Genomic DNA, 16,083 nt, shown 5'->3' with positions numbered 1-16,083 from the left:
AGGAAAATGTTCATGCGACATGTTTTGCAGTCTTTTCAGAGCAGTGTAAGAAACAGCTAGATGTTGCACGGCTGCTGAGCATCATCCTCAACTGACTGAATGTAATTGGAAATGAAGTTGACTGTCCCTTTATGACTCCGAGCAGCTGGATGTTTTCTGTCTGAGTGCAGTTATGATTGTCTTACAAGTGCACCCCTGATTGCAGGAAGCTAATAAAGCTACACATGAGCGAGAGCGGCTGTTTTACTAGTGTATCAGGGCCTGCTATCTTCAGATTCATGGTGCTTCATCTGCTCGTGTTTAAAACCAGTGTTGCCCTTCAGTTACTGTGAGCATGTAAAACCCATGTCCCTCTGAGAATGAGAGAGAGAAGCCAGTGTTCGCATTGCAATTTGTCTAATTGTCACACGGAGCTATGACTCCATGTGTATATGGCCCATTATTGTGATCTGTTCAGGTTAGGGCCGGAAATAAGGATTATTTTCGTTGTCGACTCATCTATTCATATATTTTTTTTATTAGTTGACTAATCACAATTGCCTTTGTTTGGACCTATTATGAGTTTCTGTTTAACCTGAAGTCCCCTTCTGTTGCTTAAATCATCTCACTGTGATACTCCGACACCATATACAGTGGGACCTCGGTTTTCGAACGTCCCAGACAGAACAAATCGGAGTTCGAACAAAAAATTCGAGATTTTTTTACTTCTGATTTTGAATGAAAATCCAGAACTCGAACGCCCCAAAAAAAGACGGAAAAAACATAACGTGTGCGGACCGATCAGCTGACCCATGAGGCGCTTTGTTATTGTGTATAACGCAGCCTCTGTATGCAGACGTGTCCCGTTAGCTACATTTACTGGCTGTTTTTTCCTCATATTGAGGTGTAAAACCTTTCCTGTCTCCACACTGGACCGTGGTAGAGTGTCACAGGGGAGGTGCTCGCTCTCCACACCTCCGAGGCTGGAGCACTCACTCCAGGGTTTGATGTCCTGTTGTCAGCTGGAGCTGGGACAGGGATGAGGCGAGTCTGGGACAGAGCGTGATTTGGTTTATGACTTTGTCACAGCCAAACTGCACAGAAGCGCACATTCAGAGCTGGACACGCACCGGGCACCTCTTCACTTCTGGAGAGACGTCGCTCACTCAGCAGCCCCTCCCACATGCAGCGGCCACACACATAGAGGAACAGCGCACCTGCAGCAGACACTCTACATTCACTCCTACAAAAGTCTATTTTAAGGCTTGGAACGCATTGTTTCTTTTTCCATTCATTGTAATGGGAAAAATAGATTCAGATTTCGAACAATTCGCTTCTCGAACGGCCGCCTGGAACGGATCGAGAACTGAGGTACCACTGTATTGTTAAATAAGTATGTTAAAATAATGACACATAATCCAGGAACATGTATTAACCCTGTGAAGCATGAAGCATGAAACAGTTGACAGAGAGCTCCAGTTCTTTAAAACAGAGGTCTTTATTGGCCCTTGAGAAGAATTAAAAATCATCACTATACACATATGTATCCCATATAAAATATCTGATCAACATCCACATCAAAAGGTCTTATTTGAATAATAATCTAAAACGATGTGTTCAGTGTAGCTCCCTACTTCAGTTCTGGTTATTATTAGGAGGAGCAGAGATACTGAGGACACTTCACTACATCTACAACTTGCACTAGCTGTTAGCTGGAGGGTGTGTGGCGTCACAGACCAAACATGGAACACTCTTTCATCGTTCTACCATGGTGTCTACCAAGGGGTTTGCTCATCCTTAATACGCGTTATCTTCGGAAACAAAACAAAGCCACACTTTTGAACACTACGACCCGACACCAACATGATGCATTAACGCACAGATTTTGATGTCGACTGAGTTTGTTTATTGTCAACGTTTACGATGAACTCATCGTTGTAGCCCTTGTTCAGACCGCTGTACTTTTGCCCTGTCACAGGTCTATTGCTCTCCTCTGTATTGGGGACTAGTCTGGTCCTGACCCGCCAGTTGAATGACTGGAGTTATTCATCTGAGTTTTAACACACTGGTGTTCTGGCCAATGGTTTTTGTTGCACGCAGTGAGGAGCCCCTTTTATCATCTTTTCAGACTAATCTCTTATCTCTTTAAAACAGCGTAGTGTTTCGATCAGATGGTCAGATGTTGCTCAGTGATCTTCAGACAATGGTTTTGGACACTTCAGTTATATAATGGTGTTTGTTTAAATAACTCTAGATGGCAACACTGGATCGAAGAAAACAGCACATCATGGAGGAATTGAATTAAGTTTTTGACAACATTGGACCTACTCTCTACTGAAACTGCACTTGAGTCAAAGTTATGTATATATATATATATATATGCTCTGAATGAAGTACTGCATACATTTTATGACCCGTCTGTTTGAGTTGCAACCTGTCATACGCAGGGTTGGACTGTAGAATTCATTTTGAACACAATTGCCTTTGAGGTATACTTAAAGAAGAGCGTTGGATGTATGAAGGTATTTCAATGGCAGATAAATGATGAAGACTTGGAGGGGCATGATTGGGAAGAACGGCCTACCCGATCTGAACCTGAGCGGTGTTCTATTACTGGACTTCTGTGCCACCCACAGTTTGTCCATAACGAACACCATGTTTGAGCACAAGGGTGTCCATAAGTGCTCATGGCACCAGGACACCCTTGGCCGGAGGTCTATGATAGACTTTGTGATCGTGTCATCTGACCTTCGGCCACGTGTCTCGGACGCTCGGGTGAAGAGAGGGGCAGAGCTGTCAACCGATCACCACCTGGTGGTTAGTGCGATCCGCTGGCAGGGGAGGAAGCCGGTCAGACCGGGCAGGCCCAAACGTATTGTGAGGGTCTGCTGGGAACGCCTGGCGGAACCCACTGTCAGTGCGGTCTTTAACTCCCACCTTCGGGAGAGTTTCTCCCAGATCCCGAGGGAGGTAGGTGACATGGAGTCTGAGTGGTCCATGTTCTCCTCCTCCATTGTCAGTGCGGCTTCACGTAGTTGTGGTCGCAAGGTCTCCGGTGCCTGTCGCGGCGGCAATCCCCGAACCCGGTGGTGGACACCGAAAGTAAGGGATGCCGTCAGGCTGAAGAAGCCTGTGGGACTCCTGAGGCAGCTGACGTGTACCGGCAGGCCAGGCGTGCCGCTTCCCGTGCAGTCTTGGAGGCAAAAACTCGGGTCTGGGAGGAGTTCGGAGAGGCCATGGAGGAGGACTATTGGTCAGCCTCGAAGAAATTCTGGCAAACCGTCCGTCGCCTCAGAAGGGGGAAGCAGTGCCTCACCAGTGCTGTTTACAGCTGACCTCGACTGGTGATGTTGTCGGGCGGTGGAAAGAATACTTCGAGGGTCTCCTCAATCCCGTCGTCACGTCTTCCACTCAGGAAGCGGGGACTGAGGACTCAGATGGCTCTCCCATCACCCGGGCCGAAGTCACAGAGGTTGTTCGTAAGCTCCTCGGTGGTAGGGCCCCGGGAGTGGATGAGATCCGTCCGGAGTATCTGAAATCCCTGGATGTTGTAGGGCTGTCGTGGCTGACACGCGTGCAACATCGCGTGGCAGTCGAGGACAGTGCCTCTGGATTGGCAGACCGGGGTGGTGGTCCCCCTGTTTAAGAAGGGGGACCGGAGGGTGTGTTCCAACTATAGGGGGATCACACTCCTCAGCCTCCCTGGAAAGGTCTATTCCAGGGTACTAGAGAGGAGACTTCGGCCAATAGTCGAACCTCAGATCCAGGAGGAACAGTGTGGTTTTCGTCCCGGTCGTGGAACACTGGACCAGCTCTATACCCTCCACCGGGTGCTCGAGGGTTCATGGGAGTTCGCCCAACCAGTCCACATGTGCTTTGTGGATCTGGAGAAGGCGTTCGACCGTGTCCCTCGCGATGTCCTGTGGGGGGTGCTTCGGGAATATGGGGTGCGGGACCCTCTGCTAGGGGCTGTCCGCTCCTTGTATGACCGGAGCAGGAGCATGGTTCGCATTGCCGGCAGTAAATCAGACCTGTTCCCGGTGCATGTTGGCCTCCGCCAGGGCTGCCCTTTGTCACCGGTTCTGTTCATCACTTTTATGGACAGAATTTCTAGGCGTAGCCAGGGGTCGGAGGGGATCCGGTTCGGGAACCACAGAATTTCATTCAGAGTTCTTGCCTCAAGTGGCGGAGTTTAAGTATCTCGGGGTCTTGTTCTCGAGTGAGGGAAAAAGGAGCGTGAGATTGATAGACGGGTTGGTGCAGCGGCAGCAGTGATGCGGTCGCTGTATCGGACCGTCGTGGTGAAGAGAGAGCTGAGTCACAAGACGAAGCTCTCGATTTACCGGTCGATCTACGTTCCCACCCTCACCTATGGTCATGAGCTTTGGGTAGTGACCGAAAGGATGAGATCACGGATACAAGCGGCTGAGATGAGTTTCCTCCGCAGGGAGGCTGGGCGCACCCTTAGAGAGAGGGTGAGGAGTTCGGTCATCCGCGAGGAGCTCGGGGTGGAGCCGCTGCTCCTCCACATCAAGAGGAACCAGCTGAGGTGGCTCGGGCATCTGATCTGGATGCCCCCTGGACGCCTCCCTGGGGAGGTGTTCCGGGCATGTCCTAGCGGGAGGAGACCCCGGGGAAGACCCAGGACTCACTGGAGAGATTATGTCTCCGGTCTGGCCTGGGAACACCTCGGGATCCCCCGGGAGGAGCTGGAGGAGGTCTGTGCGGACCGGGAAGTTTGGGCTTCCCTGCTCCTAATGCTGCCTCCGCGACCCGACCTCGGATAAGCGGCAGAAGAAGGTGAAGGTGAAGGTGAAGGTAAATGATGTGTTCCTCCTGATAACCACACCTTCCCTTGACAAAAAGTGTACTACAGTATGAATATGCTTGCTTTATACTGGAAACTGAGACTGTGTATTTGAAGTTTACTTTTGACACACATTTGAAATACTTTATAAAACTACGAGCAGAAGCAATTATGCTTGTAGTTACATAAATATGCTTGATAAAATGAACTTCAAGTATACTACTTTTTGCTAATGTCATTTTCAAGTGTATTATCATGGCAATACAGAAGTAAACTGTGCAAATGATTATGGAAGTGGGTTAATCGTTGCTGTGATATTGTTCTGTTCACATTTTGGTGGTTTAGATGAGAGTGATTCGTAGTTTTATTGAATTATGTAATATTTATTAGTCAGTGTGAGTATGGCCGTAATCCATAGGTGATGTGCATTGTGGTGTAGCTCTGGCAACTGGGTGATCTGTAAATGCAATTGTCTTAGCAAACTTTAAAGTAATCACCTCTGAGGTGAAAGTGGGCACTTTTAGATGGTGTGTGAGTAAAGGCAAATAAATGCACTGATATCATGTACAAGTACAGAACTTATCAGTATGCTTTGGATAACCAAAATGTAGATACGAAGTATATACGGAGTTGCGAGTGAGTGTTGTGTACTTGAACATGTACTTTAGTAAACCTAATATGTTCCACTTTAGTCAGAAAAAGTATGAAATTTGTATACTGTAGCAAACTACAAGCATATGGTCTGTATTACACTGAACACAGCATAGATTCTTTCTTTGCTTTTGTCTCTAACTGGATGCAGACATGCCAGTCCATCACTGGCAGCGGAACCATTCACACACACTCAGAGCTACTTCCTTATCTGTCACAGGAAGTGTGTTCTCTGCTCCAGTCTTCAGCACCGTCAGCCCCACATGGTTATGGTTGCACCAGAGAGCAACCCTGTGCCAGCCTGTGTACACAGTCGACACCAGCGTTGATGCAACTCACAACCACGATTTAGGAGTTCAACACTTTGCCTCTGTTGCAGCCCTTATTGTGGACTGAGAAAAATCGTGGGGAGCACACCCGCATGATGGTCCGCAAGCTGTATGTGCGCTTCCACAGCGTCAACTCCTGATCTCTGTAAATCAGAAGTGATCCACTGACTGACATGGGCCTGGTGCGGAACTGGGCCAATTTGGATTTAAGGATTTCTGGGATGACTCTGGATTATCCAATGATTGAAACACAACCCAGGTTCTGTCCTTCACGTCCTCAAGGAAACAGTGGCAGAAAATAAGGCAAAAATAGGTTGATCCTGTCAAGTTTGTTTATCTAACAGACATGCTGTAAGATCTGTATTATATTTTAGTTTTGATGACATCACTATCAATGTTTTCAGTTTCATTACATGGATTTTTTTATGAGCTGGAAAGGGATTACGTTACCCTTCGACAAAAGTTCTGAGTCACATAGAAAACTTGGTTGTTCAGTCATGAAACCTGGTATTGGATAGATTTCAAAACACATCATTCTCTGGCAGGACAAACTTCCACTTTTTGGGGAAAAAAAAACCCCGCCTCTCTAATCTCATCTCATCACTGGATTTTGCATCCCGACAGAAGCTGTGCAGCCCTCAGCAGAAACGTGCACTCATATAGTTGTGTCACTAAAATGAATTTGATTCGACTGAAAGTCCACAGCGTGGGCTCCTGAAGGTGTAGAGGAGATTCAATTTGAGATTGTGATTTGCTGTGTTTCATTTAAAACAGATTTTCACATTAATAGGTATTTGTCATTCTATCTGCATTAAATGTTGCTGTAATTCCAAATGACTCATCAAATGAAATAAATGCACCAGCCGTGTTTTCATGCTCAAGTTATGCTGATACTAGTTGCACTTTGAAGAAGGCTTGTTTTCAAAACATGTTCTTCTTGTCTCTCTGAAGCAAAGGGGGTTGATGTCTGGATGAGAATGTGTGTGAATGATTATAACCAAACTCCAAAGTCCACTGGACAACTGTCCATATGTGAAGCCTAAGGAGTGAAAATGTGTTGGAGGAGAACTTTTGACTGTCAGCCAGCTCGTTGTTGGTGAGTCTAGTCCCTTTTGGCAGATTTAGCGTCTGCTGACCCTGCTGCTACTCCTCTCACTATGATCTGCTGAATGTGTGAGGAGGAATGGCCATCCAGACAGTTGTACTCAGTGACCGTCCTTTACTGAACGACTCCCTGCATAAAAAAATAAAAAATAATTACCTCTTCTTTCCATATATTTGTTTTTATTAAAACAGTTATATATTAAAAATGTAAGCATATACAAAACTGAATTGGGAAAAATGGACTGAAATGTGTTTTTTTTTTTGCTTATTTTTATTAGCCCTCATCACACACTTCAGAAACACATGCAGCAGTTGTAGGTCTGTATTTATAATAACAGGTGAATATTTCTTCATTTGCATGTAATACCAGCGAGAGGCAAGTGCCATGAGGCAAAGACTTGTTCCCTCAATGGATAAACTTCACAGCTCTACAGATATCATAACGTTACTTGTGTTCTTGAATCTCTCTTGTATTTATCCTCTTGATCGCAATTGAACACTTGGTCACACGCAACTTTTATTTCTGTTTCTCTCAGGCCAGTGCTGTCCTGTGTTGTGGAGGCTGTGCTCTGCTGGCGGTCAGCTCCCTGTTGGCCATTATCACCATCTTCCTGCCAAGTGGAGGATGTGAGCGCAAGGTGTGCACCTTGGCCGGATACATGCAAATGGCCTCAGGTAGGTAAACACATCCATACGACAGGATCATGGTCCTAACAGACTCAAAAACAGCTACTAAGATTCAACAGTCGGACATTCATTTTTGCCTTTTAAACCATGGATCTATGACCAGTTAGAAATGAGCAGTCGCTCTAGACTTGGAGTCCAAGTACACTACATGTTGTGATAGTCCAAGCAAACCCTCTGTTGTGACATGTCAACAGGAACAGACACATGTTCACCTGAGAGTCAGGGTGAAGCAGTCTGTCTCTCAGTGAAACCATCCTCCTCTACAAGGTCCTGCGGGTCTGCTCCAGAATTAGACCTGAATCTGCTCACCCTGCTTCAGCTGCAAGTTGGTCCTGCTGGTTGAGTGGCCTTCATCAATGTTTTAAATCCAAAGAGAGGGTGCAGGAGCATTTGTGGAGGCTGAGGCAGGGAGCTTTTCAGTGGCCATCAATAGTTAATTCACCTCTTCTTAATGGTCAGACCTGTGATTAGAAGTAACCTCTGTTATGACAAGTAGCATGTGTGTGTGTTGATAAATGGATTTCATGCTAAGAAATATGGCGGTATTGCTTCACAGCTGTCCCAACACTCTGACCAATAAGCAAACACGCCCACGGTGTCCCAGAAAAAAACAGATTGATTGAGCGCTACAAATATTTCCACAGATAATACTACTACAGACAAAACACACCTAAAAGCTCAGTCAGCTAGTGGATCTTCTCAGTACTACAATGTGTGGTGAGATCGCCCCCTTCGCGATTTAAGTTAAATTTGACAATATTTGTTATTGCAGTACCAATATATTACTGTGTGTAAGTATTATATATTTCTGTGGAACAGTGCAAAAAAAGCAATTCCAATTCATCTACATATTTTGTGTGAAAACTGCTCAGGGATTGGAAAGGCATCTGGAGTGTTGATGGCACCAACTTGTGTTTAAAATGCCCAGTTGGTGTCCCATGCACAGATAAGAAAAATGCTGGAGACACTATTCTGCAATATGTTGATCATTCGTTGTAACAATGTGGACTCAACTGAACTGTCATTTCTGGGAGGTCTGATAGTTGCTGTGACTTTATCGGGCCTCCTTTTTTCTGAGTTTGAGTGACACTTCTGCTGCTCTTGGCTCTGTCTGAATACATTTTATTGGCAGAGGAGAATAGCTGAAGGCGTTTCATCACTTGCTCAGTGGGCCAAGTTGGGCTTTAAAAGATTTCTAATTTGCAGCTCAACTTCATCCAACTCTAGCTGAACCCACTGAATATTTCCCCTTGAAGATTCCTCTACTTTCTCAAAGTGTTTCTCACCGACTGTGTTTCTCCTCGACCATGGCAGCAGAGAAGTAGGAAAGGGGTGTGTATTTTTGTGTGTGTCTCCCCACCAGCACGTTCATTGTGCTGATGTGGAGGAACCCAGCCTGCAGCATCAGCATTCCCTTGGGTAAAACGTTGATGCAGATGTCTCCTAAGCGTGGCGATGACAATAAGAGGTTGCTTTGATGAAAGCACCTGCTGTGTTCTGTCAGTTGCTGCCTGGGTCCAGATGGAACCAGTGCCAGCTGCCAATCATTTTTCTCATACGGACGGCTACATTTTCTGTAGGCACGATAGAAGCAGGAGAGCGTGTGTCTGCGGGGGCCGCTTCAGTTAACACAACTGTGAGGACAGACCCACGCTCATGTCCACCATCATGTTAGGATTGAACCGAGTATTAGTATATAAGTTCAGGGAACTGAGTCCTGCTTTTGTTTGGTCAATTGGACAGTTGATATACTTTCTTTAGAGACATTCAGTTTAACCTTTTGAACACATGAAGTTTTTCAATGAAACTATGATATCACTATTTGTAGCTTGAAAATGTGATAAAAGCATATTGTAAATGACAAAAATCTTCATCGTGACCCAAAGTCTGGTGTGCTCCTACTACACAACTACCCCCCTGGTCTCCTCAACTCAATTTCTCCAAAACTTTGAAAGTTACAGGTATCCGCTTCCTGCTTGTGTAAAGTAGTAACTATATCAGGCTCCATATTCACAGCTTGACTTGTTTACATGCTGTGAATTCTGTGACTTCTTGGTTTGAAAGGTTAATGCTAGTCCATTTTACATGGTGGTCCACGATAACACACTGTGGGATACACGGCAATAAAAAGCTGTATTTCATGAGAACATACTAATCCAAAACATATTACAATTAACCTGTTCAAGATCCATATATTTGTCAAATCAGAAGACTAATGATAATGAACATCTGCTGATGATCATGTGGCTGTGTTAACTAGGTTTCTTAATGGTTGGAATGTTTTCACCCTCAATATGTGAAAGGGCTGTAACCACCGTACTGAGGTGGTTATGAGTCTATTCTGAGGACTTTCTTCCAAAAAGCCCCGAAAAAAAGACAAGTCACATCGAATAAAAGTGGTTCAAGGTTTGAGCAGTTTCCTGCCTCTGCGAGCCATGTAATGGACTGGTGACCTGTATAAGGGAAGTCCATGAATGAAGAATAAACCAACACAGCCTGGTCTGCCTCTAAAAGCTCTGCTTTGAATCACCCAACGTGTCGTACGTCTCTATGTCCTTGATGAAATATGTTTTTCTCTCACGCATACAGTATATCACTGTACTGAAACTTCAGATGCTGTCCTGTGTGTCTTCTCGCCCTCCTGTTGTTGAAGAGCTCTGGTAAATCCCTGGAGGAGATCTGCCGAGCAAGTTATTTTGTTTGGTTGCATTATCATTTGGTCAGTTTATGTGGCCATGCTACTATGTTTTTGTATTTTTTTGTTATACCAAGGAAGAAAAGGCGGCCGTAGGCAGGTAGCAGCTAAATTGAAAAGGTACCAGAGTTTAGGCGGAGGACGCTGACATGATGTGCCAGTTCCTGGCTGACAGGACAAAGAGGAAGAAGTTGTGTTGTGTTTCATGAAAGTCACTCACTGTCATAGCTGTAGCACACAAATCTATCAGGAAAAACACAGCAACCATTGTCGCAGCCAAATGGAATCTATGCACATTTATGTCCTCAGTTCAAACCTGTCACTAGCTATTTCCTAAAGCAACATTGAAGCGATTGAACAGATTTTCCTCAAGAACAATCAACATTTATATATTTTTCACCTTAATATTTCCTGAAGAATCTCTGCAGATGACACTGAAACTTCTGTTTGAAGTTCTGAAGGACACAGCAAGTGAGTTGGCAGCTCATGAGCAACTACGCAGGCATATAATCCATTCTGTTAACAACTTCCTTCTGTTTTCCTGAACACGTTCTCACACTCTTCGTCATTAATTTTGACATGAAATGAAAGATGTTGGAGAAAGTTTATCGTTAATAATGTTTGCTTTATTATTAATATACTGTAACTTCACTGACACACATATATCTAACTAATGTGAGGATGCATGCAACACAAAGTTTCCCATCTACAGTAGTGTGTTGTGAAAATGTGGATGCTGTGGGGTGAAGCCATATCTGTTGACCTGGTTTGCCTTCACATCCTTCTGCTGGACTTCTCAATGCTTTCAGCATTTTGGTCCGTTTGCTAAACATTTTTCTACGTTCTTCTCTTCTTATCGGTCAGTCCACCATGAAAGTGCTTGCTCACATTCCCACACAAGCTCAGTCAAGAGAAGGAGGGGTCATGCATATTTCATGAGTCCTCCACCCCCTACAGCCTCAACACCTTTCTTTCTTTTTCAATTTGGATCATACAAGCAGATATGATGAGTACCTTGCACTTCAGGGCTGATGGAAAACTGAGAAAAGCTTTATTCTATAAGAAACACTTGTTATAAAGATGCCACTGGCTCAGCTTTCTGACATCCATATCTGGTTCTGAGACCAGATACGATCCAGAAATGAGGCATAACATAAGACTTTATTAATTTTTCTTGTGAGGAAATGAATTTTAAAATGTGCAACAATCCTGTGTTTCATGTTACGTATATCAGTTCCAAGAAAAACAACAAAGACATGTAAAGAAAATGATAGCTGGCAGCAAGAGAGTCGCAGCTGCATGTCAAGCAGGAAGAGAGTGAATGCTTCAAAACAGAAAAAAAACAGAGGACTGAAAAAAATAGAAGCCACTGTAAGGTGTGACAGATTGCTGAAAGTTGTAAACTTCTTGAAGAAACAGAAAAAGGATCCAGAACTCTATCATGGATGTGTTTTAGAGACATGAATTCACATTTCAGTTCTGACCATGCAATCGAGAAAGAAGCCTTTCGCGTACTCCTACAGGTACTAGATGTCAACACCTGTCCCGTTTGCGCAGCTCTTTCACAGGAAGTGAACCTTCGCTTGGACTGAGGCATCTTTACACTGCCTACTACTGTGGTAGATCCTGGCCTCTGTGGTCCTGATGCTTAGGCCCTGTTCTTGTGCTGCCATGATCAGTGCCTCTGTATTGTCTGTCAGTGCAGCACTGTCCAGCCGTTGGTACGTAGGTCTTTGTCATGTCAGCCCCTTTCTCTATCTGGCGGTGGTACATACCATGTACTATAGGGGCTTGTCTCCTCCTCTTCTTACCGCCTCCTGTGGGTCCTGCCTTGAGTTAGTCACTCTGCGGGGGGCAGCTGCTTCATCTGTGGAGTGCTGTCAGCTTCTGAAGCCAGTCGGGGTCCAGCTCTTCATCTTTGTCACTATTTGCTGGATGTCTGTCATGCCCTGGCTCTCCCTCGCCGTAGCCTTGTTGTTGTGTTTCATTGATCTCTAGTTGCGATAGTAGTTTTCGATTCGCTTACAGCTGTTTCTTTGTGCTCCTTGAGTGTGGGTTTTGAAGCATCCATGAGTCCCACATCCATCCCATATATGCCCGCTCTCTGGGGTTGCTCATATAGTGGCATTCCAACAGTTACGTGTTCGCCGCCTTTGTTCATCTGTGTCTTGTTCCAGTAGCCATCTATTTCATCAGGACCTTGTTGACCTGGTGATGTCTGAGCCGGTATAGCTTTATCATTATTGTGTTCACTCATTCCTGAGCTAGGCAGCTATAGCATAAATGGTCTTGCTTAAGGACCCTCACTGGATGGTCCTCATTGGATGATGTGGAACCCCGGTCCTGAGTGTGTGTTCTTGTACTTCTATCTTTGTGAGAACCTATAGTTTTTAATCAACAGAGTGAGGACATTTTTGCCGGTCCTCACTTTGTCAAGCCTCATTTTGAGGGTTAAAACTACAAAATTGCCTGTTTATTATAATTGGGTTTTAGTTTGGTTAAGCCATGTGTTTTAGATGGTTAGGTTCAGGGTGAAAGGCTGGGGAAAGGGTACCAACAATGTATGTCAATGATGGTCCTCACTAAGATAGGAAGACAAACATGTGCGTGTGGGTATGTAATATCATCTCATATAATGCCCCTCGCATTGCACCATGTGATGCCATAATCGAGATGGTTGGATGAATACTTTTTTTTCAGGATAGAAGCTCAAAAACATTGTTCTGTGAAGTTAAAGCAGCTATGAGTTTCCCCCCATCACTGGCGCTCTCCCGCCCTGATGTTATAGCTTATATGGGCAGATTCAACCTGCACTTTACTTGCACTTTTCTCACACATGTGCACACACACATGCTCATCCATGCACCATTGACTGGGAGACTTTGATGCATTAATGATTCCTTTGGTTTCGCTGCGCTCCTGCTCTTTTTAGTTCTTTCGCTGTGGGAGGAATTCCCATGATTCTCCCCTTCTAACCCAAGCATGTCAGATAGATGGAGAAATGTGGGGAGTGTCTATTTTGGTTTGAGAAACACAGGCTTGTCACTCTCTCCTCAACACTTTCAGTGGAACAAAGCTCTACTGTGGAGCCTTTTGAAGATTCAGTCATGTCAGGAATACAAAGAGTCTCCAGATTTGTCTGCAGCGTAACCTGCTGGTGCTTCATTATATACATGCTGACAGTTTGTTTTACTGCTACTACTAATAATAATAATAAGGTTGTTGTTGAAATCCATTGAAGAATAAAAGTGCTGGAGAATGTCCCTCCCTAAAAATCAGCATCTGAATGGCACAAGTTGTAAATGTTTCACAATGACATAAAATATGTAGTGTAACATTGCAACTATCTGAAAATGTTCGCAATACCTGCCAGAGTCCAAACACCAAAAATATTTTTGGTTTGGACATGTACAGAGGAGAGATAGCCAGTACATTGGTAGGAAGATGTTGAGGTTGGACCTGCCAGGCAGAAGGTGGAGAGGAAGGCCAGAGAGGAGAGTTGTGGAGGTGGTGAAGGAGGACATGAGGTTTGTAGGTTTGAGAGAAGAGGAAGCAGAGGACTGGGTGAGATGGAGGAGGATGATCTGCTGTGGCCACCCCTGAAGGGAGAAGCTGAAAGAGAAAGATGAAGAAAATACAAATAAAGTATTTAAAAATCATACATTGTGATTCTTCCTAAATTCTGACCAGCACCTATGTCAATTTCAGGGTCTATTGGAAATAGGAAACTGAATGAATAAACAGTGTTAGTTTGCACCTGTCACTGAATTCCATAGCTAAAAAAGGCACTGACTTGTACATATAGTGAGTCAAACCTTTTGTGGGGAAAACTAAAATCAATCACACTCACGTCTTCTCTGCCTCTTCCACACAGTCAGAAGTGTGTAGTGCTTAACAACACACTTCAGTGAAAGATTTAGACTCCAAGTCTGCTCCCCTCACGACTGCATGTGGATTGGGACTTTATTGATGTGCACTGACAAACCGTCATCAGTATGCAAATACACACGGCACAGTCGAGCTCTCAGAGCAGAAGAATGCGGCGCTCTCATATCGCTGCCCTGCAACAAACAGTGATTAACACCGCTGCTTCAACAGACTGGCAGGGTCTCCCACCCAGCAGTTAAACCATATTAAGAAGGACTCGCATGGAAACAAACACATCAGCATCATGTGTGTTTTCTCAGATGATCAGAGAACAGACTCTGGCAGCCTACTGAGATTCAGCTGTCTTATCTGTAAACAGTGAAAACAGGCATGCACATGCCTCACTAGCAAAACACCTGGAGGCAGTGTGTGTTAAAACCCACTGTATCCTCAACTGTATTAGCTTTAACACCAACATGAAAAATGAATCCATTGAAAATGGAAAAGTGGGAGCAAAATTTAACAAGCTTCATCTAGAAAACAAAAATGATTGACCAGAAAGTTCCATAAAAAAATAAAGAAAGAAAGGAAAAAATGTCTTAAATCAAAACTGCTCAGTTCAGATTGGCTCTGTTAAGCTTTCCTGGAGACACTACTGGAAGGTGGACGGGATGCGAAGACCTCTTCACTCCTACTAAGAACTCAGCTATTTGGGGATATGGCTGCGAAGGTAGCCACACTGTTGTTGATCTGTCTGTTTGGATGTTTCAAGCCTGCCTCTGTGACACACTCTGAAGTAGCAGGCTGGACTGGTGGGTCTCTTTTAAAATATAGCTACCAGAGAGGAATATATAAAGGAATCCTTCATTCAGCCCTTCAGGTTGATTCGTCTGTGCTGTAGAGGAGCAATCCGTCTGATATTTAAACCTTGAACTCAACAGCATGTGGTTTTCATGCCAGCGAAGCAGCTAATATGTGGTGATTGTTATTTTACTGTGGAATATGGTGGATATTTGTGTGTGCTTTTCTTATTATTAAATGCTGTTTGTTCATGGCCAGATGTCTTAAACTTCTTACAGTTATTATTTTATTTATTAGAGCTCCTTCTGCTCTCTGTATTTACCAGCAGGGGTTGTCATAACAGTCAGTTTCCTCCACCTTCCTATCTTGAGCACCTCTCTTCTCACCCCTGACCTCTTCATGTCCTCAGTTATCACAGTTATCACTGTCTTCTACCTTGCTAAATCCACTCTTCTATCTTGCCTATATTTCCTCTCAATGTGTCCAAACCTTATGAGTCATTTCTGGCCTCCAAAACTTTCTGCATCATCTTTCCTTCTGATATACTGTTTTCAAATCATGTCTTTCTTAGTCCTTCTCAATGAAAACCTGAGCATCTTCAGACAACAACATCGTGGCACATCTCACTACTTCCCTTTCACACTTGCTAACACTCTTCCGTCACAGATCACACCTGAGAGTCATCTCCACCTGTTCCCCTGCCTGCGCTCTACAGGTCTCCTCTTTTCATCTCTGTCCATCTCTCTGTATGACTGTTCCTAGACACTGTACTTGAGCTTATCTGTTTTCCAAACATCTACTCCGTGCAACTGGTACTTCTGCCTCTGCCATGTATAATGTCTTGTCCAGTGATCTTCATTTTGCTATTCTCCAGCTTGTGCAACCACGTCTCAAGCTTCTTTACTTTCACTCTGAGCACTATATTGTCAACCACTCTTTCCAACATTTCCCTGGTGTGACTCATCAACTTCATCCCTCTACAGTTGCTGCAGTTCCGAGAATCTCCTTGGTTCTTGAAAAACACCAGAACACTTTGCCTCCATTCGCCAGGCATCATCACATCCTCATAGATCACATTGAACAGTCTGGTTACAAAGTTCACTGCTCACTTTTAAACATTTCCACACCTCAACTGGAATGTTGTCTGGGACAACTAGCTTGCT

At 44.5% G+C, this 16,083-nt stretch overlaps 2 protein-coding genes across 3 annotated transcripts in view; one reads left to right on the top strand and one right to left on the bottom strand.

Moving 5' to 3' along the window:
• LOC128747958 (spermatogenesis-associated protein 22) overlaps positions 1 to 16,083 on the bottom strand; it is a 47,893-nt gene that overhangs the window by 4,258 nt on the left and 27,552 nt on the right. The gene's annotated exons all lie outside the window — the stretch shown is intronic.
• The window catches only part of LOC128747959 (LHFPL tetraspan subfamily member 7 protein), a 54,057-nt gene that overhangs the window by 13,931 nt on the left and 24,043 nt on the right, over positions 1 to 16,083 (top strand). The window contains exon 2 of the mRNA XM_053846247.1: positions 7,407 to 7,545. Coding sequence (XP_053702222.1) covers positions 7,407 to 7,545 — 139 coding nt within the window. The remainder of the gene's footprint in view (positions 1 to 7,406; positions 7,546 to 16,083) is intronic.

This window comes from Synchiropus splendidus, chromosome 17, assembly GCF_027744825.2.
Source record: "Synchiropus splendidus isolate RoL2022-P1 chromosome 17, RoL_Sspl_1.0, whole genome shotgun sequence".
Taxonomy (NCBI): domain Eukaryota; kingdom Metazoa; phylum Chordata; class Actinopteri; order Syngnathiformes; family Callionymidae; genus Synchiropus; species Synchiropus splendidus.
The sequence above is the reverse complement of the archived record's forward strand: the minus strand, read 5'-3'. Positions and strand labels throughout refer to the sequence as shown.